Source organism: Erpetoichthys calabaricus, chromosome 16 (assembly GCF_900747795.2).
Source record: "Erpetoichthys calabaricus chromosome 16, fErpCal1.3, whole genome shotgun sequence".
Lineage (NCBI taxonomy): Eukaryota > Metazoa > Chordata > Cladistia > Polypteriformes > Polypteridae > Erpetoichthys > Erpetoichthys calabaricus.
The window spans coordinates 75,031,872-75,056,893 of NC_041409.2; the positions used below are offsets into that span (position 1 = coordinate 75,031,872).

General features: G+C 37.4%; 2 protein-coding genes across 3 annotated transcripts in view; one reads left to right on the forward strand and one right to left on the reverse strand.

The window, feature by feature from the left end:
* Positions 1-24,215, reverse strand: part of zfyve21 (zinc finger, FYVE domain containing 21) — a 33,449-nt gene extending 9,234 nt beyond the window's left edge. The window contains exons 1-4 of one of the 2 annotated variants that reach the window (XM_028821474.1): positions 23,960-24,215; positions 6,316-6,366; positions 2,839-3,007; positions 2,672-2,747 (exon numbers count right to left, since the gene is read on the reverse strand). In XM_028821474.1, coding sequence (XP_028677307.1) covers positions 2,672-2,747; positions 2,839-3,007; positions 6,316-6,366; positions 23,960-24,085 — 422 coding nt within the window. In that variant the 5' untranslated portion in view covers positions 24,086-24,215. The remainder of the gene's footprint in view (positions 1-2,671; positions 2,748-2,838; positions 3,008-6,315; positions 6,367-23,959) is intronic. The other variant, XM_028821475.2, reaches the window with a different exon arrangement.
* A 347-nt stretch (positions 24,216-24,562) lies between these two features.
* The window catches only part of xrcc3 (X-ray repair complementing defective repair in Chinese hamster cells 3), a 32,093-nt gene continuing 31,633 nt past the window's right edge, over positions 24,563-25,022 (forward strand). Inside the window, exon 1 of the mRNA XM_028822358.2 lies at positions 24,563-24,672. Coding sequence (XP_028678191.1) covers positions 24,618-24,672 — 55 coding nt within the window. The 5' untranslated portion in view covers positions 24,563-24,617. The remainder of the gene's footprint in view (positions 24,673-25,022) is intronic.

The window sequence follows — 25,022 nt, forward strand, 5'->3', positions numbered from 1 at the left end:
TTTATAGTATAGTAAATACAAACACATTAGGCTAACCGTCAAAATTCTAAAGGGTTCCAGTATGCATGAGCTTGAATATCCTGTGATGGCCTTGGCCAAGTACTGCCAGAATAGGTTCCGGCTCCCCATGACCCTGAATTCGATAAGCAAGTTAGGAAGTGAAGGGATGGGCAGTACTGCCCTTAAAAGAACAGTTGTGTCACATCCAAGCTTGTGATGCATCATAAAAGGAGAAAGGTCCATGTTGCAACACTTGAAGAATGCAGGAGGCACTGCACTATACAAGTTTGCTTTTCTGCAAAGGCCGAGTTCACTGGGGATTTTGGGGGGGAATTGGTAGATTGTTTACATTAGTGACCACAATTTCAGTGTAGAATACAAGCAACAAGTTGTTCCTCTCTCTACATAGCAATCAGCATCTTTGCCATCTACAAACGGATGGTTGGTTTCAGCAGTTTGATCTCGCAAGCAGAAGCAGAAACCTTGACAACTTTAAAGAAGAACCTGGATAAAATACTAGGACAACTTGGCTATTAGCTAAGCAAATGGGTTTGATGGACTGAATGGTCTACTCTCATTTGTCAAATTGCTTGTTTTGCATGTAATATTTTGTAGATATGCTGCACAGTATTACAGTTTGCAGCAAACTTTGCCACACCTTTGCTAAAAATGCTCTCAAATGGAGCTACATTTAGCATAACTAACTTTTGCTGAAGTCATCTGATGTTTAGCTTAAACACTGCCCTCGTGTCTATTTAAATAAACATTTCTTTAAGTAAGAATGCACCAAGAATATGTAAATTTTCAAATGTAAATCTAAATGTATTATTGATAAGATTGGCCATTTTAAACTGTTAAAATTGAACAACAAAAATGGAACACATTGTACAATTGAAGGAAGGTAGCCCAATCTAATCCTTAAAGTACAGCAGCTGGATAAAGAGAAGAAAGCAAACCTCTGACCACTGGCTGGAGAGGAATTCAAGAAGTGAAACATTCCAACCCTGGATGAATATGGTTTAAGGAAAATGGATAGCTGGATGCACTGAATCATACTTTGTCAACATCAAGGAAATGAATAATGTAGCCTGCAGCAACTTTACATCAATGTTTTGTAAAGCACAAAAATACCATTTACAATTCAATTTCAATTATCGTGCACTCAAAGCTTTTAAAATGTATTTTATATAATTGTTTTAAATATTAATATTTTACAATCCTATTTGGAATTGTCCATGTGACACTTATGGAAAGCAAATTCAAAACTGGGTGATTTTTTGAAAAGTAATTTGACAACGGAATTTGGGCCATAAAAATTCCAATTGAGGCATATCATGAAACTACCTAAAACAATTCTGAGAATGCTAGTTTTCCTAATTAAAAAATACAATGAAAATTTATTTTTGCATTCAAGGAAGAAAGCAAGTCACAAAAAAAGCTGAAATAGACAGTATCAAGTATCAGCAAGTCCTGCGGTGGGTTGGCACCCTGCCCGGGATTGGTTCCTGCCTTGTGCCCTGTGTTTCTAGTTTTAATGGTATATACTGATGATTCACAGCCCTAATGCTTGTCCTTGACATAAATCTATTCCATAAAATATGAGTATGAAAAGTATAATCCAGGGCGGCACAGTGGCGCAGTGGGTAGTGCTGCTGCCTCGCAGAAGGGAGACCTGGGGACCTGGGTTCGCTTCCCGGGTCCTCCCTGCGTGGAGTTTGCATGTTCTCCCCGTGTCTGCGTGGGTTTCCTCTGGGCGCTCCGGTTTCCTCCCACAGTCCAAAGACATGCAGGTTAGGTGGATTGGCGATTCTAAATTGGCCCTAGTGTGTGCTTGGTGTGTGGGTGTGTGTGTCCTGCGGTGGGTTGGCACCCTGCCCAGGATTGTTTCCTGCCTTGTGCCCTGTGTTGGCTGGGATTGGCTCCAGCAGACCCCCGTGACCCTGTGTTCGGATTCAGCGTGTTGGACAATGGATGGATGGAAGTATCAGCAATATATAACATAACTACTATAAAGTACCGCACATATTTTGTTGGATGTGACATATTTTCATGCAAGTTTAGTTTCTGGCATTTTTTATAAAAATAAATATTTTACTTAACCTACAGAGGAGGGTTCCATGAAAAATGTAATTGGTTAACTAAACACTAGCTATATTCATGTATGCTTAAATGTGTTGAAATGGCTGTATATACAGAACTAAATGTTTTCTGTTTTCTAATGTAAGAACAGTGGGTTCACTGATATTTTCATTTCCTAAGACTCACTGACTAAAACACCAAAAACAAGGAATGATTGATTCAAAGACATGTACACAGCTCAGTAAAGAAGGTGAAAAAAAAAAACCCATAGCTAAATTCTTCCTGGGCCTCACAGTAAAGACACCAGGGTTCACATCTTGGGCTCTTCCTGCATGGAGTTTGTATGTTCTTCCCGTGTCTACATGGGATTCCTCCAGGTGATCCAGTTTCCTCTCTCCAGTTTCCTCTGCTAAATTGGCCGGTGGGCTGGCACCCTGTCCAGGATTTGTTCTTGCCTTGTGGCCTATGCTAGCTGGGATAAGCTCCAGCCATCCTCCACACAATCCTCTTTTGGATTAAGCAGGTTAGAAAATGACATGACATAAATTCTTCCTCAAAACTTGGTAACTCCATATACAATCACAAACCTTACCTGTGGTTGTTTGAAAGTCTGCACATCATTGCTTCAGATTTCTCAGAATTTCCCTGTGTTACCAGAAATGATCCACCTTGAAAAGATAAAAATAGAAAACAGAAGCAGAGCACAGGATGAACTAAAATGTCAAATGCATTCCTCCTTCAAAGTGTGATTACTCCTACCATTAAGGAGCAACTTCAGCTGCTTGTCATAGAATTCCATCTCCTTCTGAGAGATGAGGCCACACTCTGCACACTGTCTGACAGGGTCCACAAAGCACATCCGAGGTAGAGGCACTTTCTTGCTGCAACACTTGTCACAAAAACATTTCCCACAGCGTCTGCAATGGTGCTATATGGGGCAAAAAGTAAAGTAGTCACTAACTGTGAGAGTGACTATCAAAAGTGACATAGCACTATATAACTACATGATCTGTAATATCCAAATACAATATCTAAGAATGAAATACTGATGACCGTTAATTTGAAACAAGTTTTAAGTCTGTGAAAAGTGGATATGCACTTTAAAACCCATGAATTCTAACTTCAAATATGCATCTGAAGATTTTCTGACACGTGTAAATGAAACAAGGAATCCTCTTATCTCCAGACATTCACTTTATTGGTATCTTCTTGTGAAAATAATAACAAGGATGAGGGCAAGTTATATAGCTGGTTCAAAGAGTTAAAAAGAAAAAAACGTTCATTTCACAATTAAAAAAACAGAAGAAAAAAGGAGAACAAACATTCCGCAAGTTCGAGACTGTAAGTGACAACTGTAAGTTACCTTGGACTTTGTATTTAAGGTCTGGTAAGCCTTTGTACACACAACAATATTTGTTGCAGGTCTTAAAGGTGGACACTTTGATACATTAGACAAAATACATTTGGTGAGGCTTTTGAAGTGGTCTTTACTAAGCTATTCTAGGGTCAGGGTCAATAGGATGACAAGTGGAACTGGGCACTTATTCTTGGAGGGCTAATGCTTGCGAGGGGGGTTCTGGATGTGTGGGAATAACTCTGGATATGCATCAAACATTACCCATGAATTTCCCCAATACCAAAGACAAGAGTTTTGCATGGATTAACTAACTTAACTGTCAGTAGATGGAGCCCCATATTTCAAAGATTCAATCTCGCATATGGTGAATTCAATGCAAATATCTTTTTTTACTCTGGACTCTCATCTTCACATGTTAATGGCTATTCCAATGGTAATTAAATCAAATGTCTTTAAAAATTCTGCCATAAGCAAGAGAAAACTGATGAAAAACAAAATAATTATAATCCTCCACGTAAGTGAATGATGTGTAGTAACTCTGCATGTATAATTTGGAAAGAAGAACCAGCTTTTATGAACAGAGAAGAATAAAATAAAATGCAAATTATATACAGTGAAGATTAAAATAAAATGCATATACTAGAACAGTAGAATGTGGTACACTTCTGTCATGCTGTAACAACTACCACTACTAAAGCCATTAGAAATGCACTGTAGTCTTGTTGATGCATTACATAAAGGTAGCAGCACGCCGTCTACTTATATCTATTTATATGCTGCCAAGTCCAATTACTTCATTTCAGGGTCAAGTCATTCAAGTCAAGAACCAACTATTAAAAGGCCACTAAGCCCATCACAGGGCACACACACTTTAAACCAAAGGAGACCAATTTATCTAACACATCTCTAGTGTGTGGGAGTAAAACTGGAGTACCTGGAGAAAAACCCATTTAGGCAAAAGGAGACATTATAGACTCTACACAGACGATCGGGCTGGGCGTTAAGATTCTAGAGCTGTAAAACAGTTGTATTAACTAGTGCATGGCTGTGTGACACATGTTTGAAAGTTATAGAAACACTTTACACAGAATTTATTCATTTTTTTAATTAAAAATTATGTAGACAAAAACAGATGATCAAATATACACACGCTGTTCAATTACAACATGCGGATACTCAATTGCTTCTGTTGAGATTGAGGGCTGCAAGTCTGTAAAATTAGCAACACCCATATAAAACATTCACAGATCTGCTTAACCTAATACAGTGATGCAAGGATCGAGAAGCTCTCCTGCCCATTTCAGACATGGAAGAAAGAAAATTAAAAACACAGAATAATTGTACATTATTGGAATAAAGTGTTAAATAAGAATACTAAAAAGTGATCATATTTAATTAAATGTATTTATTGTAATATTATATACTGTAGTAGTATAGGTGTGCTTTGATGAAGAGGAGCTGGATGAGATCCAGTCTGACATCACACACATCCATTTGCTGCTACAGCTTAGAACCTGTCCCCCTCTGCAGCATGCAGGGAATTCTCCTTTTTTTTTTGTTCTTTATTTTGCCTTATACAATTTCTTGTATTAGGAATTTGTTAGTTTTCGCATACGCCTTGGGGTCAGAGTGCAGGGTCAGCCATTGTACAGCGTGCCTGGAGCATTTACAGGTTAAGGGTCTTGCTCAAGGGCCCAGCAGAGTAGGATCTCTTTTGGCAGTGACGGGGATTCGATCCAGCAACCTTCTGGATACCAGCGCAGATCCTTAGCCTCAGAGCCACCACTCTTTGACCACAGAGATGGAAGAACATCTTTGTAACATGAGGTCTTGGATTCACGACAGGCGGACAGCAGTAAGCCACAATACCACAAGGCAAATTCCCTGCCTGAGACAAATTGTGTTTTGTATTGGAATATTAATCATGATTTATAAATCAGTACGCTAGTTTATTAAAAATGCTTAAAACATTTTATATTTGGTTTTGAATTTTAAAATTATTTATAAAAAAAAGCCAGCTTTGGGGAAACACCCGAGGGTGATAAGAAAACTCACCTATGAATTATCATGGATTCATTTTAATTACAAGCAGATTTTTTTATTTTTTAGATCATCTAGCTTCTGACCAATTTAAAAGGGTACACCCTGAGCAGTTTTATCAAAATATCTTCATCTTTAATTATCATTATTTGGACATCCCTTACTTACTTACTTTTAGCTCATGTAGTTTGATTGAATGTATAATATTGTGAGACAGGGTAGGAATTATTGTAAAATATTTTGATGACCACTTTACGGACCAAAAACAAAAATTCAATTACAGTGTTATACACACTGATAAACAAAGGGGATATCATAGATAGATAGATAGATTGATAACTTTATTAATCCCAAGGGGAAATTCACATACTCCAGCAGCAGCATACTGATAAAAAATAATATTAAATTAAACAGTACAAGTTAAATTTAGTATTTTGTCACTCATTATAAACTTATATTAAAAAACATCTATTTCTGGTCAACTTTGTTCTTTAAAACAGCATTTTGTTATTATTTCAATAGATTTATCCCTCTAACGGCAATTGGTAATTGCCAAAGTACTCTTCAAAAGTGATTTGCCAAAACTGCCCAGATTACAAGCTAAAAAACAAATTAATTATATGAATCACAGAGACCACATTCCTGCCAAGTAAAATTTGGACAGACAGGAAACAGCAAATTCCAGGCAGAGCTGCAGGATTTATCTGATTACTCATACAAACACTACCATAGATCTACAGTGAGCAGCAAAAAAAAAAAAAAAAACACTACTGCCATTTCTTTATAATACACCCTTTTTAATAGTTAATACAAGCTTATTACTGTTTATGTCTTCTTACCTTTCTAGTGAGGAAGTCAAACTTTGTGTCACACTGCATGCATCTTGGGCACTGCATATGAAAAGAATAAATTACAAATATATATATTACACGTCTTTATGAGAACAATTCTTCCAGAATTATATATTGAATTTGATCTTAAGCCTTCTCAGAGCCTGACTTGAAACACAGGTCCCAACAACTATTAATTATATTCTCTTTTAAACTTACTCAGCTTTCAGAACTTGAGTCTTTATTAGTTGAACTGAAACTAGTCTGCTTCACATAAGCCATGTAACACAACTGTAATGAGGCCTGGATTCTACATAACCGACAAAAGTTTTAGAGGGTCAAAACATTAACCAATAAAAGAAAAGAAAAGAAAAAAAAACCCTCAAGGTGGTAAGATCATCACTTACAAATAAAAATTCCTATTTATTAAACCAAATTAGCAAAAAATAGCAAGACGGAAATATTTACATTCTTTCCAATCTGTATCCAAACATTACTCCATTCTTCAAATTGTTTTCATTTTGTTAATACTTTTTTTTTTTGTTTAACAAACTTTTTAAATTACCACCTTCAATCATGTGTGCTCCATTACAGTTTTCATCATTTTATTACAGTATTTTTGGTAATGGAGAACTTGCTTGCATATGATTTTGTTATTGTACTTTGCAATTCTTAATTTTGATTCTTGCTTTGTGTCAAAGCTGCTAAGGCACAAGTTTCGAGAAACTTGCTGTACATGTTGTGGTGACTGTTGTTAAGATATGTAAAAAAGGTTGATTCTGCTGCCTCCCTTTGCTACCATGTGTAGATTGTACACTTTACAAGCTGTACTGTTTTGCTAAATGTCATAATTTGTATATACAAACCAAGACCAAAATGATATATATTGCATTTTGTTTCTATACTTACTCCTCTTAAGGCAGCATTTCTTTTCTCACCTTCCATTTCTAAGAATAAAAATGGTATTTCTGTTTCACAACCATCCTTAAAAGTGACAGGACATCAAACCTTCTGGTAAGCTTGTATATACAGAGCAAACTTAAGTTTTGTTTTGCTCAGAGCTAGCCCACCTACCTTGATGTGGCTGTGATATTTCTCCAGGCTGGGCAACACACACTGATATTTTATGGATTATACTTTTCATACTCATATTTTATGGAATAGATTTATGTCAAGGACAAGCATTAGGGCTGTGAATCATCAGTATATACCATTAAACTAGAAATCCATACCACTGAGTGAATTTAATTCTAGTATACAGTATATGCTATATACTGGATAATAGTACGAATGTTAAATCAATGTGCTCATGAAAAGTACATTTTAATGGATTTTTGGTTTAATCAAATCATCTTAATTGTTTCGAGTGAGATGGCAGACAATTTAACACAGGAAGACAATTTACTGATGAGTTAAAAGTAAGATAGAACTCTAAAATGATGTCTCTCTAATATAAAGACTATCTATATATAAAATTCTTTTCGCGTTTGAAACGGAAATGATGTATGACCACGCAATATGTAAATTACACATTACGTATGACCACACGATATGGAAATTACGTAAAAGTGGTAAACACAAATACGCCGATCTATCTCATACAAGTGCGCCCCGCGTCGCCCTCTCCCAGCCCTCCTCTCTGGACTCCAGCGCTGAGCCCTCCGCCACCAGGCACGTTCTCACAGAGAAAACTGCCATATTGTAACTTTTTTTTATTTCGCAGTACTTGATAGTAGAAGAGATTAACAAAACAGCTTTGTGTCTTTCTACTTTTTAACTGCGCCCAGCTGTAAACAATGTGAAGACGAGACCACCTTCAGCGGTGAGGGGTCGTAAGAACAAAGTGGACACTGGGAGGCGCGGAATGTCGAGCTTTTCTTCCGGGTCAATAGCTTCGCAGTTTTGGGCAGCGTCCTCACTTCTCGCACTGTTTGTCACACTTCAAGTGCCCTGTCGGCTCCTGGGATAGTGGAAATCTTTGTGAATAAGTGTAATCGGTGCTATCGAAGTGGGACTCTCTTGGTAAACTGTTCCTTAAGATGAAATTGGGTCACTAAAACCCCACAACATTCAAGGTTGCTTTTGTGATGAATTCTTTTAATAAGATGGAGGGTTTACATCTAAAAAGATGTACCGACCTCTTCATGTTAAGTATTGGACTTGGGAATTGTTTGGACCTTCTGCCCGTTAAGCACGGAAAGGCAGCGTCCACATTTCTCAGAATAATTTTTCTCTTAAGTCACAGGCACATAGTGCAAGGTTGTCAAGCAGGTACTTTGCCTGAAACCACTACAGTAGTACTCAATGTATCTTACTTCTTAAATGTTAATGTTTGACTGTTTAATAATTTATACACTTCTTATATGTTCTTAAAATTCTTTTATCAAAATGTTTTACTAGTTAGAAATTATAGAAATATTAATTATTATGTTATTGTGAATGCTCTTTATTTGTTCAAAAATAACATTGGTAATTAACAAACTTATTTTATAAATACTATATTTTAGTTTTTTTTCCCTTACACTGGGGAAGCCACTGGGTAATCAGCTAGTTATATTAAAAAAAAAAAAAAAAAAAAAAAAAAAAAAAAAAAAAATGAGATGTGATCTTTTGAAGAGAGACAGTAAAACTGAGACACTTTCACGTCATGCGAGATGGTCAAGACATGTCATACTTACAATTTTTGGAAGCAAGTCCCATGATACACTTGTAGAGCAGGTTCGAGATAATGAAAGTAGGAAAATTCAAAAGTCTCAAAAAAAGAAGACTAAAGATCGCATTAGCACAAACAAATGGAAAATATTACTGGGTGAAATAACAGAACAGCGAAAAGAGATAGACATCCTCAAACACTATTCTAGGGGAGAAGACAGATGAAATGCAGATTACGCGGCACGGCAGCAGTAGCAAGCCAGCAGCTGATGGAGCAAAAAGGGGTTAAAAAAAGCAACTGTTATTTGTTTCCCCATTGTATCACCGTTTAAGAGGGGTTTCAGAGGAGCGATAGCGTCTCCTTGGGGTGCGGTCAGACCCCCTTTTCACAACGGTGCGTACCGCTGGTGGGATTGGCAGGGGTAGGCGAGCGAAGTGCAGATCACGCAGCACGGCAGCAGGCCAGCAGCTGATCGAGCAAAGAGGAGGTAAAACAAAAACTTATTTGTTTCCCATTGTATCTCCGTTTAAGACAGGATTCGGAAGAGCGGCCGCATCTCCTTGAGGTGCGTACAGCCTCCCTCTTCACAACGGCATGTCGTGCCGGCGGGGTGTGTGTGTGGGGGGGGTGGGGGGGGGGTGGGGGGGGGGGGGTTGGTTGGTGAGCAAAGCCCCCTAGTTATACATATATAAATTGCTCCAGCCTAACAATGATTAACGTCCTACTATATGAACTTAAGTTAAAACATCAACAATTCTTTAGTTCATAGTATCTGCCTATGCCTTACACTGTATGAGGCAAATCGGCAGAGTTGTTGTAGATTCAGGTTTAAACATTACAAAAATGCTTCAGTCAAAACATTCCAGCAGAGCAGCCAGATGTAAAAAACATTGACAGAAAGCAGTTCTGTGAATAAGACAACAAAGTCCTATTACCCTATATTTTTTTTACTAATAAACTTATTAGTTAAGGGCCTTTGCTGGTAAAGCATCCAGGAAAGTTTTGTAACAATATAGAGGGACACTTCAATGACATACCAGTGATGTGCAAGAAAAGTTCAGGTTATGGTAGGGTTAACATGCAGTTAACATAAACTGAAGAACTTCAACACCTTCAGCTACAATCTTTGAATTCTTACCTCTGCTTCCAAAATAATCCTCCCAAGCTATAACTTTTTTCAAAAAGCCTGAACCTTCATACCAGTGTAACAACGGAAACATTAACAAAGCAGAATTTTTTTCTACATGGTTTTTAGCCATTTTTTTAATATAAACTCTTTACTGTTTACTCTCAACAACTATTAAAGATAGTGAGAAAAGCGCTATATAAATGTAAAGAATTATTATTATTATTAATAATTACTTAAAATGAATTTTTCAGACTTTCAAGTATTGAATATGAATGGCCATATCTATCTAACCAATGGATAACCCAATATCATAATATTAAAAGGCTGCTTCTAATATACATATTGATTTGGCTGTAGTGTCTGGGTGGGTGGCAAAGTTTGCATTTCATTTGCTCTGTAAAACTATTTGAAGTTTCCATATAGAAGGGCAGTTACACTGTATCTCCAAAAATAGAACATCTGAATTTGTATTGAAGTTTACATATTCTAAACTGAAATGAAGATTTCGATCACATCCAGGAACACTTTTTAACTCTCGATGTCACAATGTAAAATTGCAGTCAAGAAACTCCCATTTATGTTTGAGGTTACTAGTGGCCAGTGAGAGACAAAAGAACTGTTCCTTGGAAACCCATAATAATGTAGATTTCCTGTTTTTTCCCCCAACCAGAGTTGAGTTGCCAGCCAGTGTTTGCCTCTGTAATCTTCCAACTCCACTGCACAGGGAAGGTGGCTCATGGAGATGTAGTTATACTTCTTGTATTGGAAGTTTTGCATCGCCCACATGTTCTGAAGTGCAGGTGGTATTGTACATGTAATCCACCTGAAGCTAAGCACATTTGGGGCTGGCTAGTACTTGGATGGCAGACGATCTAGGATAAATGTGTTGTTGCTGGAAGAGGTGTTGGCGAGGCCATCAGGGGGTGCTTACCCTATGGTCTGTGTGTAGAACACAATGCCCCAGTGCAGTGACAGGGACACCATACTGCAAAAACTGGTGCCATCCTTAATACGAGATAAAAAAAACAAAGTCCTGACTCCATGTGGAAAAAAAGAGTAGACATGACGGTCAGTGTTGGCCCTAGCTGCCAAAACATCCTTGAACCCAGAACGATCGATATTCATAACAAAGACGGACTGAGCAATGAGGACACAACACAGGCATCAGTTGGTGCAAAAGTGCTTCAGTGATTTATGAATAATCCATATGCAAACAGTGCAATGAAAGTTCTTCTATAAATAAATAATCCAATAAAAACAGCTGTTCAAGTGAAAGTTCATATCCATTATACAATAAATAATCCAAACAGTTAAAATGAAGTTAAAATCACAAGGCAGAATTTACTTTAAAAAAAATCCCCAGCCATGATGCTTCTTTCTAAAAAGTGATGCCTCTTCCGGTTACACTTTTGGGGTCTCTGCAGCATGAGAAAACATCCACCAATAGGTGCAGTTATCCACGATTTCTTACAGCTGGTCCTTCGGCATCTGTAGAAAGCCACAGCTAAAATTGCTCACATCTCCCATCACCATCCCAGGCATTCAGCCAGGAGATTTCCAGGGCGAAAGGTCACTCCTGCTCTTTTCCACTACTATTACCCCCATTTCTTACTCATGCTTCTATTAAACTATTAGGGATACTGGTGCGATGATGACGAATTGAGCAATCGACCAAGCCACACATCTGTATGTGGAAGCACAATCAATCGATTATCCCATCAATACCATTGAGATGCTTTGCCATGTACACCACCACCCCGAAGCCCAAGCGCTCCTTTTATTTATTTATTTATTTTAAGTCACACACCACTATGGATTTTACTCACTATACCACATTAGGGTGTTTCCCAATGTCCTGACTAAATTGCCCACCACAGCCAGGTCATTCTGGCCTGCTAATCATCCCCTGTCCCTTGGTAATCTACCTCCCTTACTCCTTCACCACCTAAAAGCTAATGGGTGATGAATCTACTGGCACAAAAATGGGTTCCGTTACATCGTCCAGGTGGATGGTACACACTGTTGATTCCTCACTTCCTATGTAAAAGTGCTTTGAGTAGGCTAGAAAAGTGTTATATAAATGCGATTTATTAATTACAAACTGATGTATTCAAAGCTAATCTGGAGAAGCACACACTTCTTAGTTCCTCAGTTCATATGAAAAAGACTGGCAGTGGTGACATACTATGTTTTTACTTGTTTCAGGGGAGGAAAACACACAAAAAACAAGTGTGTGTGTTAAATGTTGTACTACTTACTAATCACTGCAATACATTACAGTACCATTTTTTATTTATTCAACAGATTCCTTTATATAGTTAATTTACAAAAAAATCAAAAACACATGCAAGATATTTGAGTGATTAGTAAAAAGGTACAAAGTAACAAACGACACATAACTAAAATTTAAAGGACATCAGAAGTAGCTTAGTACTAATGTTAGTCCCAAGATTAGACAAAAAAAATATTAGGGTTGCTATAACAGTGGTTTCTTATTGTTCTGACCGATCAAGACATAGGAGTAATGATACACAAATCAATTGGTCCTAGATTGAAATTGGCAGTTTTTTGCTTATTATTGTGAAATAGACAATTGGTTTGTAATTGGTGGATTGGACTGCCATTTTTGTGATGCAGAATATATTAAGCTGAGGGCATACTGTATGCAGTACCGGCAAGAAAAAAATAAGGAAAAACTGCTGAGGAAAATAATTGTTTGGAAATATTTGAGAGAGTCTGAAAGTAATAGGACTGTCATCTGTAAAATTTGTAATGAAAAAGTTAGTTGTGGTGGATTTAAAGAAAAAGATATTTGGTACAGCTACTTTGATTAGACACTTTTGAGTCGGTACGTAACTTTGTGGAGCATGGCAACTTTCAACAATGTAGTGAACGTAATAAAAATGCTAAGAACCAAACCTGCCTCAGCCACCAGTAATAACACTGTTTTAAAAGAAGCAGAAATGTGAAAAGTGTATTTAAAAAAAAAATGGAGGTCATAATTTTAGATAACTATGCATTTTCTCACAACACATGCGTGGCTACCTACCCGTAAAGGGGGGAAAAAAAAAAAATCTGTGTCTGATGTGCTGTCGCACTTCCAAGACAGAGCCCACAAATAACACTCAACCTATCCCCCTCAACCTACTCTCTAAAATAATTCCTGTAGATCACCATGCTTTTTGACCATCGGATGCAGGACACATTCATATATAGTCACACACTTACTCACCAGGCTAGCTTGAAATGGTTTATCACCTTAAGCTACAGTAAATGTAAGCAAATTAAAAAGTAAAAGTAATGTTTAGGATGTGCAAAGAAACCTGTGACTACCTTGAGAAAACCCATGCAGACAAGTACCTAGAGTGGGGGTTTAAATCTACCTCAGGAGAGTTGTGATAGTCTTCACACAAAGGAAAGTAGAAGAGAAAAAAAAACCAAAAAAAAAAACCAACACACACTACGGAGCTGTGACTTAATATTTTTGATATTTCTGGATACATATTATGAGATGTTTTTGTGTGATGTAAGTAATGTGGTCTTTCCTAAGCTTTAAGTTACATAAAAAAATTAACAACTGCATCCTATATGTCTACAGACTCCATTTAAATCGTTCATGTGACACACGGGAATGAGAGTGCCATAAATCGGATTAAAACTGTTATCCATAAAGAAAAACATTTTACTGAGATGATGCAAAATGTAAAATTTCAGTTTGCCACTGTCAATAGGCTTGCCTTCACAACAGATTTTCATACTGTGCTGTTGTTTTCTTTTCTAAGTTACCTTACTAAAATGAGTAAATGTTTGGTAGTTTGTTTGTGAACTCATGAAGAGTTATCCTTATAAACAGCACTGGTCTAAATGGAGAAATGAGTTCATCCATCAATGTACTCACAAATGCTTTTTGTTTTAGCGAATTGACACTCCATAGTCTTCAAAAGCCCACTATGCATGTTTACTGGGAAACTACTAACTTAGCAAATATTAAGCCTAAGAATCATAAGGTATAATTAGTTCCTTGGCTATATGAAAACTACCAACATATTTAAAAAAAAAAAAAGAGTGTATTTGACAAGATATTTTACAGCATGTGATGGCAGTTGATTTCTGCAGGTGTAAGCTATTAGTCACAGAATTACAAAGAGGATTCATCTAAAGGGATCATCTCTTTCTCCCTTACAATTAAGACAAAAATGTAATACAATTAACCTTATAACTCTCTCTTCCTCCCCAGAAAAATCCCTACTGAAAGTAGCCAACTAAGACAGACTGTGTCTGGAATTGCAGGTTGGCCGAGTCACCTAAAATCAGCATTGCTCACATTAAAATGGTCTTCTAAAAGTAGATGTTATACATAACAATAGGAAAATCAAAAACATGGTGGTTATTTTTTATCATCTATAATAGAAAAAGGAAGACAGCTTTTGCTTGGTGCAATAAACAGTTTTTTAATTTACGCAGCAGTAAGTCATGATCTCAGGTTAAAGAATGACTTTCAGGGTACTGGAGGATTATTAAAGCAAAAAAAAAAAAAAACTTACTACCACAACGTAGATACAAGAGCAGAGTAGTGGAAAAGAAAAAAAAATCTTTCCCAAAATGGGCTCAGATGGCTGTTACTTTTATTAATAACGATACAAGCTACCTATTCAAAAGATATGAACAAGTAATATTATTTCCAAAATTTGTGCTAAGTAAAAGCAAACACTTCATTTATAAACCCAATTCCAAAAAAGTTGACGCAGTGTAAAATGTAAATAAAAACAGAATGCAATGGTTTGCAAATTTCATAAACCCTTATTTTTTTCCACAATAGAACATAGAAAACATCAATTGTTTAAACAGAAAACATACATTTTAAGAAAAGAATAAGGTCATTTTGAATTTGATGGCAGCAACATGTGTCAAAAAGTTAGGTCAGGACTATTTAACACTGTTTAGCATCCCCTCTTTTAACAACAGTTCATAAACAACTGGGAACTGAGAGGACCAGCTGCTGTACTTTTGAGAGAGGAATGTTGTCCCATTCTTGCTTGATATAGGACTCTACCTGCCCAACAGTCCCAAGACTTCTTTGTCTTATTTTTTTTTGTCTGATTTTAAGCCAAATGTTTTCAATTGGTGAAAGGTCTGGATTGCAGGTAGGCCAGTTCAACACCCCAAACTCTTCTACTTTGAAGCCATGCTGTTGTAATAGATGCAGCATGCGATTTAGCACTGTGTTGCTGAAATATGCAAGGCCTTCCCTGAAAAAGATGTTGTCTGGATGGAAGCATATGTTGCTGTAAAACCTGTATATACCGTTCAGCATTGATGTTGCCTTTGCAGAAGTGCATGCTGCCAATTCCATAGGCACTAATGCACCACTATACCATCAGAGAAACAGGCTTTTGAACTGAGCACTGATAGCAAGCTGGATGGTCCCACTCCTCTTTAGTCCAGAGGACGTGTCATCCATGTTTTCCATAAAGAATTTCAAATTTTGATTCATCCAACCACAGAACAGTTTTCCACTTTGCCACAGTCCATTTTCAACGTACTTTGGCCTGAAAAGACAGCATTGTTTCTAAACCATGTTCACATGGCTTCTTCTTTGCATGATACAGTTTTAAACTTGCATTTGTGGATGGCACGGCAAATTGTGTTCACAGACAATGATTTTTGGAAGTGTTCATGAGCCCATGCAGTGATTTCATGACAGAATCATGCCTATTAATAATGCAATGGTGCCCGAGGGCTTAAAGATCACGGGCATTGGACATGGATTTTCATCCTTGCCCCTTGCGCACAGAGATTTCTCCAGATTCTCTGAATCTTTTGGTATTATGTACTCTCAATGATGAAATATTCAAAGCCTTCTAAATTTCATGTTGAGGAACATTATTCTGAAATTGTTCCACAATTTTTAGACACAGTTTTTTGCAGATTGGTGAACCTCTGCCTATCTTTACTTCCGAGGGACTCTGCCTCTCTAAGATGCTCTTTTTATGCCCAATCATGTTACTGACCTGTTGTCAATTAACTTAATTAGTTGTAAAATGTTCCTACAGTTGCTTCTTTTTAGTACCACTTACTTTTCCAGCCTTTTGCTGCCCCCATCCCAACTTTTTTCAGACATGTTTCTGCCATAAAATTCAAAATGAGCTAATATTTTTCATGAAATAGTAAAATGTCTCACTTTCAACATTTGCTGTTTTCTGTGTCTTATTGTGAATTAAATATAGGTTTAGGAGATTTAAAAATAATTGCATTCCATTTTTATTTATATTTTACACAGCATCCCAACTTTTTTGGAACTGGGGTTGTACATTCAAGTCAGTTTTTGCCTTTGAACAAGATTTTTTTCTTCTAGATACCGACATTGGATCCAACATTAACAGTACACCTCCAAAAAAATAATGAACTTGTATTTAACCCTCACCCCTCTCACCTAGCTCCCTAGTAAGGTGCCATATATGCTCAAAAGAATTGTTTTCTCATGGCCTCCACACCCACCCAGTCTTCCACATACAGTTACTTGAGAAGTCACAATATTACTAGAGCAGATTGCCAGGTTCATCAACAGTGTTCCATCTCTGGCCACTGTGGGAACACGGATTTGTAAAATTTGGAATGTATATGGCATACAGAGTAGCATATTTGTCATTGCTATAGAATAAACAGACAAATGGTATAAAAGGTGCTCCAGTTTATCCTTTTCACAACAAAACCATTATACTCAAGATAATGCAAAAGATTCTGTTGCCTTAGAGGCAATACTTATGTATTGATTAATTGACAATCCATCTTGCTGTAATTTCCAAATCCCTCAATCAACCTGGTTTGTCATTTTGTTAATCACAAGGCACTAAAAACTGAAACAACTGTCACTCAGATCTGACTATCTGGTTAAATCAAGTTCTCTAACAATGCACAAATTGTGTACTTTTAATGTCAGATTATGCATCATAATTGGATAGAATCCTGCAAAATATTCTTATTTTGTGTTACTCCCACATCCTAAAGACATGTACGCTTGGTTCAGGTTTGATACAATACAAAATTGGTCCATTTAAGTATTTGGGTGTGAACATGGGCCTTGGAATGGAATGATTTCTGCCTTTTGTCCAAAGAGGCTGGTATCACTTCTGACCACCAACAACTCTGAATTGGATTACCTGAAAATATTATGTTAATTTGTACATCATATTATTTATTATACAAAACATGACCACAACAGTAATAAAGCAAGCATTAATGCAAATGAAACAATCTTAATCAATGAAATCTTTATTTTATAAGCATCCTTTCACAGAGCACCCTACCATATGACAGTTAGCACAAAAGAAGACAATTCTAAGAAATGATATGGTGAATTTGTTTTGACCTCCAACGTCAAATTGCATTTATAGAAAATAAAAAAAAATAAAAAAAAAAAAAGGATTTTCTTTATGCGGCACCTTTCCTAAGTTCACAGTGCTTTATCAATATTCAAAAAGGGGAACAACAGGGACTGAGGCACAGAAAAATCTCAATAAATATCACTGGACAAAAACTAGCATCAAAGTCTTACACCAAATAAAAAATAAACATTAGATAGATATTTTATTAATCCCAAGGGGAAATTCACATACTCCAGCAGCAGCATACTTATAAAAACAATATTAAATTAAACAGTGATAACAATGCAGGTATAACAGACACACAATAACTTTGTATAATATTAACGTTTCTTTGGAATTGAAGAGTCGTATGGTGTGGGGGAGGAACGATTTCCTCAGTCAGTGGAGCAGGACGGTGACAGCAGTCTGTCGCTGAAGCTGCTCCCCTGTCTGGAGAGGATACGGTTCAGTGGATGCAGTGGATTCTCCATGATTGACAGGAGCCTGCTCAGTGCCGTCACTCTGCCATGGATGTCAAACTGTCCAGCTCCGTGCCTACAATAGAGCCTGCCTTCCTCACCAGTTTGTCCAGGCGTGAGGCGTCCCTCTTCTTTATGCTACCTCCCCAGCACAAAACCGCGTCTGTTAAAACATCTGCAGCATCTTATTGCAGATGTTGAAGGACGCCAGCCTTCTAAGGAAGTATAGTCAGCTCTATTTTTTCTTACACAGAGCATCACTATTGGCAGTCCAGTCCAATTTTGCATCCAGCTGCACTCCCATGTATTTATTGGTCTGTACCCTCTGCACACAGTCACCTCTGATGATCATGGGGTCCATGAGGGGCCTGGTCCTCCTAAAATCCACCACCAGCTCCTTGGTTTTGCTGGTGTTCAGTTGTAAGCACATTAAGCACATATTTCTAAGCTGCCACAATAAAAACAAACAAAAATAAAATGCCAAGCACTAGAAGGCAATAACTAAAGAACCTTAATGTATAGAATGAAAGTTAAATGCCTTCCTGAAGAGATGTTTTAGGATTGATTTTAAAAGAATGAACCAAGTCAGTAGACCAAATTGCTTTAGGTCCAAAGCCTGTATGCACGCTGTCACATAGTGCAGGTTAGTTTGGACCAGTAAAGGCAGACAGGAAGATTGTTATGTAGGAAGTTACTGATGCAGTCAGTCAAGGCCATTTGAAGCTTTATATGTTAGTAACAGGATTCTGTACTTAAATCCTAGAAGACACATGGAGCCAGTGAAGACAGAACATTATGTACTGAATACTGCCAAGTCTTAGTGAGAACTCTTGCAGCAGAGTTTGGAACCAGATGGAGTTGAAATGGCACATTAGAAGGGGCACCTGCCAACAGAGCACTAACGGAGTCAATGCGAGATCTGATTAAAGTATGGACACGCTTGTTAGAAAAGAACTGGAATGACCACACACAGGAATAAACCTTCTTGCTGTGATATATGCAAGTTAAATTCAAAAGGGAGGGAGTAAAAAATGATTCCAATGACTTTTTACAGAAGACACATGTATGATACACCTACAATGAATAAAAAGGTGTTTATTTTCTTAAGCTGGGCTGTACTGCTAATAGCACAAGTTCTGTTTTGCTGCTCAATTCTAAAGAGTTGTGCTCCATCAAGCATTTAATTCCTTGAACACAATTTACCAGCAAGGAGGTTTCAGATAAACATCCACTTTAAACAGAGAAATACATGAGAATATCAACAGCAAAGAAAATAAAAGCTATGAATAACAGAGTCAGGCAAAAGCATGCAGACAGAGAAAAGCAGGGGGCCCAAGGACAAAGACCCGAGGAAGTCCTTGTATGACTGGTGATATGCTGGAGTAGCATTTGCTAGGACTGACAAATTCCTGACTGTCAGTTAGGCAGGACTTCAACCACTAGATAGCACTGCAAGAGATACCAAGCATGATCTCCATCCATGCCATTTGAATACTGTGATTCACAGTTTCACAGCTGTGCTACATTCCCTGACAAAGGACTGGAATGACTCTATCAGCTCAATAGAGGTTAAGTATATTTAGGACATTCAGATAAAAAAGGTATGTGAGAAACAACATGAAAATTTCAGACTCAGTTTTATGACTGGGCTTCAACTCCTTGGTAAGTAGAAAGATGTTCATATCAGCAGTATATCAAGAATACATTTATTACTGTCATGACAGTCGAGACTTGTAGGGTGCGGCTGAGATGGAATCTGGTACAAAAGTGAAAGGCCTCATTTTTCTGAATACTTTACAAAATTTTCACAAATTTGGTTTTAATCCATAAAGGAGGTCAACAGACAGTGGAGAGAAAAAAAAAGGATTATGAACTGGTGTTAGTAGAATCATTTAGGTTTTTAAATTTGTCATGAAAGGGTAAAGGAAGGTTTCACATTCTACAGTGGAATAACTGATAATAGAACAAGTGAATTGTTTTATTAAGCGCAGATGATAAAATCCTTAGTTAATCATTGCTACCCTGTATTACTCTTCCTTAATAAATATTCTTTGTTGTGGTTAATGATAATCTGTAAGACTTTTGATGGTAAGTCTTTCTCCACAGTCTCTAAAAGCATCAGCCAGTTGTTTTCATTGATCTTAAGTGTCTTAGTGTTGAATTATACCACAAAAGCCAAATGCTTAAGGGAGCAGTTTTAGTTAAAGCTGAGTGGTGGTCTAAATTATAGCTGTCAAGATGATTTTTTTTTTTGTTTATAAAATGTGGATGAAAGGGGTGTAAATGCCAAAGAATGCTCAGAAAGCGACAGTGAGGCTAAAGGGAGAGATATTTTTAATGTTTCTGAAAGAAATTTGACATTTACAGTTAAAGACAGGAAAGACTGTAAAAAGCACAGCTCAAGGTCAGGGAGGCCCAAAATAAGTGCTGTGATCACTGTCAACAGATATGCAGATCAGGTCTAATATATAAAATGACTATAAGAGCAGGTGGTAAACTTTGTTATTTTTTTTATTGATGTCATGCAGCACGCAATCAGCCATATGCTAAAAAAGTAAACAAAAATACAGTACCCAAAATTCCCGGGGGTTACATTCCTAAAGCACCCGTGAATTGTGAAAAACCGCGACTTTTGGATGTGGTTAAAAATGCCTTTTAAATGCCTATTTTTATAGTTTAAACCCTAAATACAGTATGCCCACAAAGCAATTTACAGTAATTTCGTTGCAAACTCAGCTTAATACATTACCTAAAAACAGAATGTAAAAGGTAAACCCGTATACTGTACAGTACTGTACTGCTATGTCTCCCGCGGTGCTAGAATGTAAAATACCGATGTTACCGCTATACGTACTGTAATTCATGTAAGTGCGTTTTCTTTGGTATGCGCTGTCATTTTCTTTGTTATAAAATTAGAGTAAATACATAATAATTTCATTTAATTAAAATACAGTAAAATGTACGGGTGCTCACCAATGATGAATGATATTGATGACGATGATGATGAAGTAGCTGTGCAGTACGATGCAGAGGATTTAAAACTCCTTGGGTGGCGCCTCTTCTTCAGGCACTTCAGGAGGAGTCGTATCTTTGGACAGGTCTTCTTCTGGTGGGGTTTCATGCTGGATTTTCTTTATAGGTTTCAGGAACATTGTGATGGGAAGTTGCTACATTGTCTCCTGTAGAAAACTGCTGCTACAATTTCTGTGCTTTCTCACGGATGATGTTACCATCCAAGGGGATGTTCTTCTTCCTGCAGTCGATGATCCACAATGCCAAGGTAGATTCCATCCTGACGATATTTTTATTCCTTATGGGAATTACCTTTATGGCACTATCACAGAAACTTACAGATACGGTACTCCAGATTGCTGCTTCGTTCTTCTTTATGTAGCGTGTGGTGCTTTCATTAATGCCATAGTGGCACGCTACTGCAGCATAACTTTTTGGTTCCCGGAGCAAATCCAGTAGTTCAACCTTCTCCTGGAGTGTTTTAAACTTCCTTCTGGTGCTTAGGCTCAGTTCCAGAAGCCTTAGAAGGTGCAGGGCATTTCAGTGACATCTTGTGCGTTTAAGAATAACAAAATGAATACAATAACAAAATGGAAAACACGAGGACACTAAGCTGGAGACGTGACACAGGGCAGTAGTCAATCAGCAGCAAGGAGAAATGAATAACGCTCTCGGAATGGCTACTTTCACCATCCCAAACCACGTTTTCCTCAGCGGTTGCTTCCTGTTTTCTCTACAGCACAGTATTGCCATGAAAAAAGCCATAAAAAATTGCGGAGGATATTTGTGCTTTCCGCTAACAATTAATAGTTAGGTTCTAAGGAAAAATCCGCGAACGACTGAGTCCGCAAACCCTGAACCACGACTTTGCAGGGGTCTACTGTAATACTTCTTATATCAATGTTAAAAAAAGCCTTTGCTTTACTATATCACAAATATTTAGCAATTCATAATTAACACAAGGAGCTGCTTGAAGTGCCCTCTTAAATAAAAAGGCAGTTAGAAATCCTCCACCAACCATGAACAGACTGAAAAAAATTAAGTATTGTGACATCCAGAGATAAATATATCCATGAAACAAATTAATAATAAAACATCCTGCAGTTACAAAAGGTTTCTCTGAGTAATGAATATTAGAGTGGATGTGGTTTAGTCTTTGGCCCATCTGGTGCAGAAAGCACCAGAACAGGACCAAGGACCCACATAGCACACCTCAGAGAGTACAGGTACAAGCATAATTCTGTCTGAGATGGCAGCAAGACTATTTCTTGTCACAGTGATATAGAAAATAAACATGTTGCATAATAGTCTGGTGTCAGCAAGAAAAGAATTTAGTTCTGGGACTAAAAAAAGTTCACATGAAGTGCAATAATGGCATATTTTTCTGTTGTCACTGCAAATTTTTGAATAGCAACAATTAAAGTGACGATGAGATGGCATCTCAAATACAACTCTATATAACAGATGGCATGTTGAATCTCAGTGAGCAATAGCCCTTTCCACATAAACATCGAAGAAGAAAACAAGCCATTCTAAGTGTGTTCTCAGACATGCATGTTTCAATGCTTAAAGAAGCAATCAGATTGGAAGGAGGTAACAGTGCCATAAATTACTAGATGCTACAAGTTTGGCACATTTCTAAATTGTTCAGTAAGTATTTTAACAATAAAATGTGTGTGATACTTTAACATATACTAATAATGGAACAGTTATATAACCAGTCTGTAATAAAAAGGAAAGTCTGGCAGAGTATTTACAAAAAAAAAAAACTGCTGGTACTGTACTGGATAAAAACCTTTGTTTTTTGTTCACATACGGTGATGGGGGTAGATTCTGTATCACAATACCAATGCACTATTGATTGCAAAAAAAAAAAAAAAAAAGCCACACTTTAGCAGACTTGCATGCCTGGATACTTTTTATTTTACAAATCTGGGGGTAATTTACTACCCCTTTAACCAGCTATGCAAAAAAATCTCTCTAGTAAACCTAGCTACCATATAATGTTTCACAGTGTATCAAAAGGTGACAGGGACGTAGCCAAGAATCAATTTAATGGGAGGGTGAAACAATGCATAATATGATATGCAATGCTCAATTAGTGCTATTAGTGAATGTGAACATTTATTAGGGGGTGTTGAATCAAACCCAGTGCTTCTGTATGTTCGATTAAATGATAAAGAATAAAACTCAGATAAAAATGGTCACTCCTGTCAGTCACTCTTGCTTGATTTAATAATTTTTCTGTTAAGGTGGCAGAGCTATGCTGAGGCTAATCGTCTCCATAATTTGGACATTACGGTCATAATACAAAAAAAAAAAAAAAAAAAAAAAAAAAAAAAAAAAAAAAAAAGAATCTCAGCATTTCTTTTCAACTACATGGCCTGGCCTCTATCTTCCTGCAGCGTTTCCTTTGAAAATCATTCTCTATTTCGAAGAAGGGCTGCTCTAATAATGATGTTAGACCAGAGTCTCGTTCATGTCTGCTATCAGAGAATCCCAGTTGCTAAAAATATAACCAGAATTTTAAGATGCTCCTAACTTTGACGCTCTACCGCCATCCTTTTTACTCTACATCTTTGTATTGTCTGGTTTAAGTTGTTTAAAAAGAGGTGAACGGGCTAAATCGTTGCAAAAATGAAAACATTCAAGTATTCATAAACCACAACACCGGTTTCCATGACATTTAAAATTATTACAAGCAAAATTACCACGGATATTTAAAGGTAGTATGTCAATAAAAAGAGGGGGGTGGGGGCAGCAAGAACCAAGGCTGACAAAAAGACACATCGGCAGTAAACACAATTCCTATCGAAAACCATAGCTGTCCGCTAGTCCCGGACTATGGAGCCGCCCTTGGAACATACAGCTCACCAGCTGGAGACTCCGCTGCACACAGCAGTCAGGCTGTCATTAAAGCGACTATCCCACACAATATAAACAATCCCGCTGAGAAAGTACGTGCAACTAGACTCGTCACATCGTGCACCCTTTGCTCTAGCTCAGGCAGTCTCACCTCCTTATCTGGTACCCACTGCGGTTCGTCAAGATAGAAAGGGCTGCTGAAAGCTCCGTTCTCAGGAACCATACGCAATCCGCTTGGACTACGGACCAGCTTTTTGCCATCGGGCACAGCGGACATTTTCGCCCAACCAACTTCACTGCTGGTACACGCCTACCTTCACCCTTTCGGTCGACCCTTAATAAGTGGCATTTCTTTTGACTAATCCGAAGCCTCGACCGGAGAGCAAACCTCATATTGTTGCCGCCCCACATCGGCGAGGCTCCCACGATGAACCAATCGTGGTGCCGAAGTTCGCCAGTTGACACACCGCTTCTTGGACTGAAAGACGTAAAACACCAGCCAATAAAATTCGAGGACTGCACGGAATGGACCATGTTTGCAACATAGGGTATTGTCAACATTATTTTATTATTTATTTTTATTTTTTCTCGATTTTAAATTTCAATATGTTATATTAGTGAAACTTATAAATACATTATGCAATTTTATCCTCGTAAAATTGGCAAAATCGATTAAAGTAAAGCATGGAAACTAGAGAGTTCCCCTACTAGTTTCAAAGCATGTGGACGAGACCAAAAAGGCGGGATGTTTTGGAAGGAGCCAAGTGGTCAGAAATGGTTGCTCGAATGAACTGGTGATCTTTGGCGGTATGGACTGGGATCATTTGGAGTTAAAACCTAGTGTTTTGCTCGCCGTTAAGAGAGGTATGCTTCTCGGTTTAAATTCTGAGCAATTAATAAAGATATAACTTTTTTTTTTTAAAGTTGTATACACAGAATAGATTCTTTTGCGTAGTTTACAAACTTGTTTAGATGTCCTTTTTTATAATATGCGAAAACATTACGTACCTATATAAAAACGCATAACTTCCTCGCCCCATATATGTATTACAGGAAACCAAATATACTAGAGTAACTAGAACATAAATGTGAACTGTTTACAAAACAATGATTATGACAATTATCAATTACAGATCTAAGAATTCTGTTTCGAAATGCTTTTTGTTTCGATTCTGTTTTTCATATTGGATTTTCAGATACAAAATTCTTACATA